This window comes from Bombina bombina, chromosome 2 (assembly GCF_027579735.1).
Source record: "Bombina bombina isolate aBomBom1 chromosome 2, aBomBom1.pri, whole genome shotgun sequence".
Taxonomy (NCBI): Eukaryota; Metazoa; Chordata; class Amphibia; order Anura; family Bombinatoridae; genus Bombina; species Bombina bombina.
Genome location: NC_069500.1, coordinates 602,506,347 through 602,514,451, shown reverse-complemented (window position 1 = coordinate 602,514,451; position 8,105 = coordinate 602,506,347). Strand labels below are relative to the sequence as shown.

Sequence of the window (8,105 nt, the reverse complement as noted above, 5' to 3'; positions counted from 1 at the left end):
TGCATTCAAATAGGCAATACTCCTCACATCCCTCTGACATTCACTGCACGCTGAGAGGAAAACCGGGCTCCAACTTGCTGCGGAGCGCATATCAACGTAGAATCTAGCACAAACTTACTTCACCACCTCCATCGGAGGCAAAGTTTGTAAAACTGAATTGTGGGTGTGGTGAGGGGTGTATTTGTAGGCATTTTGAGGTTTGGGAAACTTTGCCCCTCCTGGTAGGAATGTATATCCCATACGTCACTAGCTCATGGACTCTTGCTAATTACATGAAAGAAAGGGTGGTGCAGGTGGATAGAGGAGAGAGCTGAAAATGGAGAAGAGACATTTAGGTGAGAAGATATAAGAGAAGAGAAGTAGTTTTGCTTGGCTAAGTGAAGGGCAGAGGAGTAAGAATAAATAATTAAAGGGAAACTGAACCCAAATTTTTTGTTTCATGATTCAGATAGAGCATGCAATTTTAAGCAACTTTCTAATTTACTCCTATTATCAATTTTTCTTCATTCTCTTGCTATCTTTATTTGAAAAAGAAGGCATCTAAGCTATTTGTTTGGTTCAGTACCATGGAAAGCACTTGTTCATTGGTGGATAAATTTATTCACCAATCAGCAAGAACAACCCAGGTTGTTCACCAAAAATGGGCCGGCATCTAAACTTACATTTTTGAATATCAAATAAAGATACCAAGAGAATGAAGACAATTTGATAATAGGAGTAAATTAGAAAGTTGCTTATAATTGCATGCTCTATCTGAATCATAAAAGAAAAAAAATTGGGTTCAGTGTCCCTTTAACTTATAGTGTAGGAAATCAGGTACAGAGCAGGATTTCCTCCAGGTACGTTCAGCAGCACGTGAGCATTTTTGTAGATAGCGTGTTTGCTGAGAGTGCCAGGGCTGGAGCTAACAACGTGGAATTTTGCGTATTTGTGGAAGAGCAAGGGTGTCGAGTGCAGAGGAGAATATTGTTATAGTGGTTTGTAGCAAGGTCAGGGCAGGATACCGTGGAAGTGTCGGGGAGGCTTTTTGAATAAGGTTGGAAAGTTGGAGAGGATCCACAGTGTGCAGATTTCTACAGGTGCAGGGGCAGGGGGAGAAATAGGTTTAGCATGTACGTTGAGATTATAGGTGAGCAGATGGTGGTCTGAGATAGGAAATGGGCGACAGGTGACATCAGAAAGGGAGCAGAGGTAGGAGAATACCAAATCAATAGGATGTCTGTCACGGTGAGTAGGGAATAGGGTGGATTGTGAGAGACGTAGTTTAGAGGCATCAGGGACAGATGGGTTATCAATTGGGATGTTGAAATTCCATAGGATTTGAGCAGGTGTATTTGTAGAGAAAAAAAGTGGGAAAGCCAGGCAGCAAATTTGTCAAGGAATTGGGAGGTTGGTCCAGGGGTGCGATAGATAACTGCCACCTTGAGGGAGAGTGGACTTCAAAGGAGGAGAAGGAGACAGATGAATGAGGATGCAGGTGCTGATAAGAGCAGGAGGGGTTAGTAAGGTACCAACACCGCCACCATGTCTCTCACCTGGCCTAGGTGTGTGGCCAAAATGGAAACCTCCTTGCTTGAGAGCAGCAATGGAAGCAGTGTCAGAGGAAGATAGCCAGGTTTCAGTAATTGCTAGAAGATTGAAAGCGTTAGAAACAAACAGGTCATGAACAGTTGTAAGTTTGTTACAGGCAGAGCGAGCATTCCAGAGGGCACAAGAAAAGAGAGGGGATAAGCGCTGTGGGTTAATGGAGATGAGATTGTAAGGATTGCATGACCTGGAATTTGTATTGTGAGAGACTGAGCAAGAGTGTAGAAGTGTGGTGATTGCTGCAGGGCCAGGGTTAGAGAGATGTCACCAGCAGCAAGTAGTAGTAGGAGTGTGAGTGACAGAAGGGGAGTGAGACTAGTAGGAGCGTGTATGATTAGAGACAGGAGAGTTAGATGGGGAAGTATTTCTAAGGAGGCAGAGTAGTTCATGAGAGGACATCATAGGGGAATGAGAGAAGGGAGGGAGAGATACGGATATTGCAGGGATTATTGATGTTATAGGGGCATGCATTGAGTTTTAGGAAAATGGCAGACAGAAAGAGCAGAAAGGACATAGAGAGCATTGTGCAGGTGTATAGTTAGTAAGTATTACCCGTTAGTGGGGTCTGCAGTTTCCCCCTCCAGTTTCTAACTCTAGTTCTTAACTCTGCTACTTGTAAGACAGGGAACTTAGAATCACAGGGCACACATATCCATGGCTCAGATAGCCTGTTCTCAGCTGTATATAGCAGTGAAATCAGAGTTGGAATGATTTCATTCAAGGCAGCTGTGTTACAAGTAGACTAGTTAGAAAGACTGGAGTTACACACTTGTAAATTAGGTGGGGGAGAAACAAATGACTGGGGGATGCACAGATAAATTATACAAAGGAGCTGATAAAAAATATACAGAAAAGCCATAAATTCAGATTAGATGAATACCAGGGAATTGAAAATACATTAAAAGGACGTGGAATGGCAACCAGGGTAGAAAATGCAGAGGAGTAGATGCATATCAGGGATTTGAAGATACATTAAAGGGTCATGGAATGGCAACCAAGGTATAAAATGCAGAGGGGTAGATGCATACCTGTAGAGAGATGAGATAACGAATAGTTAGAACAATGCTTCATGTTGTTAGTAAAGCATTCTGGATGATAGCGTTATGGATTTAAATCCAGTTCTTAAGTCTCCCACTTGTAAGACAGGCCACTTAAAAGCACAGGGCACACATTTATGTTATTAATTATGAATTTTAACAAAGGATACTAAGAGAACAAAGTAAATTAGATAATAAAAGTAAATTGTACAGTTGTTTAAAAATCCATGCTCTGTCTGAACCATGAAATAAATGTTTTGGGTTTCATGTCCCTTTAAAATTTCAGACAATGAATAACAATTACATTCTTGTATAATTTTAAAAAATATGGTTCATGGTTCCATGTTTATTAGCAATATAATTGTCATGCAATGCTATTTTGTGGGTTCTTGTCACCATCCAAGTGTTAACAAGAGAGGGGAAAGAAAGCATTTCTACCATGTATCATTTTGTTGTATCAAAAGAACCAGAGATTGCTCTATTAACTCATATCTTAAACAGATGATTACATATGACCACAAACTCCAGGAAACTGCATATATTTGATCTTGCGCAAGTTGTATTGAAGGGACACAAAACCCAATTTTTTCGTTTAGTATTCAGATAGAGAATACAATTTAAAAAAAAATGTTCCAAATGTACTTCTATTACCAAAATTGCTTTGTTCATGTTATTCTTTGTTAAAGAGATACCTAGATAGGTAGCGTGCACATGCCTAAAGCACTACATGACAGGAAACAGTGCTGCCATCTAGTGCTCCTGTATAACATTGTTGCAAAACAGCTGCCATATAGTGCTTGTCAGGGTACCTGTGAAATAACATTGAATAAACTACAGATGTATCCCAGAATGTAATATTTCATTTTAGCTAATATCTAATTTGATATAAATGGATCTCACTACAACCCCTATCCCCTCGCTGCTGTTTAAAGGGACAGTCTACAACAGAATTTTTATTATTTAAAAAGATAGATAATCCCTTTATTACCCATTCCCCAGTTTTGGATAACGAACACAGTTACATTAATATATGTTTTACCTCTGTGATTACCTTGTATCTAAGCCTCTGCAGACTTCCCCGTTATTTAAGTGCTTTTTGACAGACATACAGTGTAGCCAAACAGTACAGACTCCTAAATAACTCCACGGGAGTGAGCACAATGTTATCTATATAACACACATGAACTAGAACTGTCTAACTGTGAAAAACTTTCATAATGCTCTGAGCTAAGAGGCAGTTTTCAACAGTTTAGAAATCAGTTTGAGCCTACCTAGGTTTAGCTTTTCAAAAATACCACCAAGGGAACGAAGCAAATTTGATGATAAAAGTAAATTGTAAAGTGGTTTAAAATGGCATGTCCTATGTGAATCATGAAAATTTAATTTTGACTAGACTGTCCCTTTAAGAGAAGTGAGGACAAAGGGAAGACATTTGGTTCAATTAGTGAAGATATAAAATAAACATTTAGTCTTTAAATCTCATAGCTCCACATGAAGGATAAACATTGGGCCTGATAATTACCCGAGCCTGGGAGCATCCTGGGGTGTTGGAGACAAAATTCTCTACATAAGTCTGATATGCAAACGAAATGCTGAGGATATAGTAATTAGCACAGGCCTGTTAATTGCCCCTGAACCTCAGATACATAAATAATCTGAATTCAAGTTACTTACAGACATATGGGAATGCTGTGGCAATCTTCATTTAAGATTATATTAACAACATGTATGTATGTATGTGTATATATATATATATATATATATATATATATATATATATATATATATATATACAGTTGCGCTCATAAGTTTACATACCCTGGCAGAATTTATGATTTCTTGGCCATTTTTCAGAGAATATGAATGATAGCACAAAAACTTTTCTTTCACTCATGGTTAATGTTTGGCTGAAGCCATTTATTATCAATCAACTGTTTTTACTCTTTTTAAATCATAATGACAACAGAAACTACCCAAATGACCCTGATCAAAAGTTTACATACCCTGGTGATTTTGGCCTGGTAACATGCACACAAGTTGACACAAAGGGGTTTGAATGGCTATTAAAGGTAACCATCCTCACCTGTGATCTGTTTTCTTGTAATTAGTGTGTGTGTATAAAAGGTCAATGAGTTTCTGGACTCCTGACAGACCATTGCATCTTTCATCCAGTGCTTTCATGGGGAAAGCAAAATAATTGTCAAAGGATTTGCGGGAAAAGGTAGTTGAACTGTATAAAACAGGAAAGGGATATAAAAAGATATCCAAGGAATTGAGAATGCAAATCAGCAGTGTTCAAACTCTAATAAAGAAGTGGAAAATGAGGGGTTCTGTTGAAACCAAACCACGGTCAGGTAGACCAACTAAAATTTCAGCCACAACTGCCAGGAAAATTGTTCGGGATGCAAAGACAAACCCACAAATAACTTCAGGTGAAATAAAGGACATGTGGTGTGGCTGTTTCAAGATGCACAATAAGGAGGCACTTGAAGAAAGATGGGCTGCATGGTCGAGTCGCCAGAAGAAAGCCATTACTACGTAAATACCACAAAGTATCCCGCTTACAATACGCCAAGCAGCACAGAGACAAGCCTCAAACCTTCTGGCACAAAGTAATTTGAGTGATGAGACCACAACCATAAACGCTACATTTGGAGAGGAGTCAACAAGGCCTATGGTGAAAGGTACACCATTCCTACAGTGAAATACGGAGGTGGATCGCTGATGTTTTGGGGATGTGTGAGCTACAAAGGCACAGGAAATTTGGTCAGAATTGATGGCAAGATGAATGCAGTATATTATCAAACAGAATGCCTCATTTTCCACTTCTTGATTAGGGTTTGAACACTGCTGATTTGCATTCTCAATTCATTGGATATCTTTTTATATCCCTTTCCTGTTTTATACAGTTCAACTACCTTTTTCCCACAGATCCTTTGACAATTATTTTTCTTTCCCCATGACTCAGAATCCAGAAACAGTGCAGCACTGGATGAAAGATGCAAGGGTCTATCAAGAGTCCAGAAACTCATTGACCTTTTATACACACACACTAATTACAAGCAAACAGATCACAGGTGAGGATGGTTACCTTTAATAGTCATTCAAACTCATTTGTGTCAACTTGTGTGCATGTTATCAGGCCAAAATCACCAGAGTATGTAAACTTTTGATCAGGGTCATTTGGGTAGTTTCTGTTGTCATTATGATTTAAAAAGAGTAAACACAGTTGATTGATAATGGCTTTAGCCAAACAATAACCATGAGTGAAAGAAAAGTTTTTGTGTTATCATTCATATTCTGTGTATATGTATTGATCTGAAACTTACTGTATTGGATAGATTTCTGCTGTATTGAAGGGCTGCATTGGTGAATTTTAAATGTGCTATAGAGTCTCAGAATAACAACATTGTTTCTTTCATTTCAGACCGAGGGGAAAACAGTAAATTGTCCCATAAATTATATTTAAATTGTGTGTTTCATGCACTCAAAATAACACTATCAAGAGATGTACAAAGATGTCGGCTATATTTATATTGAAAAGGAATGAGACTCCAATAAGCATATTTTAACATAGAATTGATAATATACGCGTGTTTGATCTCAAATTCTACATTTTCAATTATATTAAATGGGATATATATTCTGACCAGATAAGTTTATTAATACTGCATTTCTGGTTGTCTTCTGCCATCTAGTGGTTTGTGCAAGAGTTGCAACCAAAAATTCCTCCTCCTTTTCTTTAATCATTCCCACAAGATTTTGATAGGCCCTTAACGGAGCTTGCCCCTGATTGGACTATTATCTCACAAAATTTACTTCTCAGTTCTATAGGCCTGATATGATAGTTGGAATCCTGAACTCATTATATAAGGGGAGCTCATGTATGGTATCAAAATAATCTACTAAATGCTAATTCTATGTAAGGATATCTATCGGAGATATCATCCAAACAGACATTCATAGCAATTCCTGTTTTATTTTTACACAAAGATGCTGCCAAGGACTCCAAGATCTATGTAACTGAAAACCTAAAGGAAAAAAATATGTTCCCTTGTAGTCATATACAAAAACATAATTTATGTAAGAACTTACCTGATAAATTAATTTCTTTCATATTGGCAAGAGTCCATGAGCTAGTGACATATGGGATATACAATCCTACCAGGAGAGGCAAAGTTTCCCAAACCTCAGAATGCCTATAAATACACCCCTCACCACACCCACAATTCAGTTTAATGAATAGCCAAGCAGTGGGGTGATAAAGAAAGGAGTAGAAAGCATCAACAAAGGAAATTTGGAAATAATTGTGCTTTATACAAAAAATCATAACCACCATAAAAAGGGTGGGCCTCATGGACTCTTGCCAATATGAAAGAAATGAATTTATCAGGTAAGTTCTTACATAAATTATGTTTTCTTTCATGTAATTGGCAAGAGTCCATGAGCTAGTGACATATGGGATATCAATACCCAAGATGTGGAGTCTTCCACTCAAGAGTCACTAGAGAGGGAGGGAATAAAATAAAAACAGCCATATTCCGCTGAAAAAATAATCCACAATCCAAAAAATAAGTTATTTTCACTTTTGAAAGAAAAAAAACTTAAATCAAAAGCAGAAGAATCAAACTGAAACAGCTGCCTGAAGAACTTTTCTACCAAAAACTGCTTCCGAAGAAGCAAATACATCAAAATGGTAGAATTTAGTAAATGTATGCAAAGAGGACCAAGTTGCTGCTTTGCAAATCTAATCAACTGAAGCTTCATTCTTAAAAGCCCACGAAGTGGAGACTGATCTAGTAGAATGAGCTGTAATTCTCTGAGGCGGGGTTTGACCCGACTCCAAATAAGCTTGATGAATCAAAAGTTTCAACCAAGAAGCCAAGGAAATAGCAGAAGCTTTCTGACCTTTCCTAGGACCAGAAAATAAAACAAATAAACTGGAAATCTTCCTGAAATTTTTAGTAGCTTTCACATAATATTTCAAAGCTCTTACCACATCCAAAGAATGTAAGGATCTCCCCAAAGAATTCTTAGGATTAGGACACAAGGAAGGGACAACAATTTCTCTACTAATGTTGTTAGAATTCACAACCTTAGGTAAAAATTGAAAAGAAGTCTGCAAAACTGCCTTATCCTGATGAAAAATCAGAAAATGAGACTCACAAGAAAGAGCAGATAGCTCAGAAACTCTTCTAGCAGAAGAAATAGCCAAAAGGAACAACACTTTCCAGGAAAGTAGTTTAATGTCCAAAGAATGCATAGGCTCAAATGGAGGAGCCCGTAAAGCCTTCAGAACCAAATTAAGACTCCAAGGAGGAGAAATTGATTTAATGACAGGCTTAATCCGAACTAAAGCCTGTACAAAACAGTGAATATCAGGAAGTATAGCAATCTTTCTGTGAAATAAAACAGAAAGAGCAGAGATTTGTCCTTTCAAGGAACTTGCAGACAAACCCTTATCCAAACCATCCTGAAGGA

General features: G+C 37.9%; 1 protein-coding gene across 2 annotated transcripts in view; it reads right to left on the bottom strand.

Moving 5' to 3' along the window:
• Positions 1-748: 748 nt before the first annotated feature.
• The window catches only part of PTAR1 (protein prenyltransferase alpha subunit repeat containing 1), a 211,915-nt gene continuing 204,558 nt past the window's right edge, over positions 749-8,105 (bottom strand). For both annotated transcript variants that reach the window (XM_053702517.1, XM_053702516.1), the window contains exon 8: positions 749-2,615. In XM_053702517.1, coding sequence (XP_053558492.1) covers positions 2,560-2,615 — 56 coding nt within the window. In that variant the 3' untranslated portion in view covers positions 749-2,559. The remainder of the gene's footprint in view (positions 2,616-8,105) is intronic.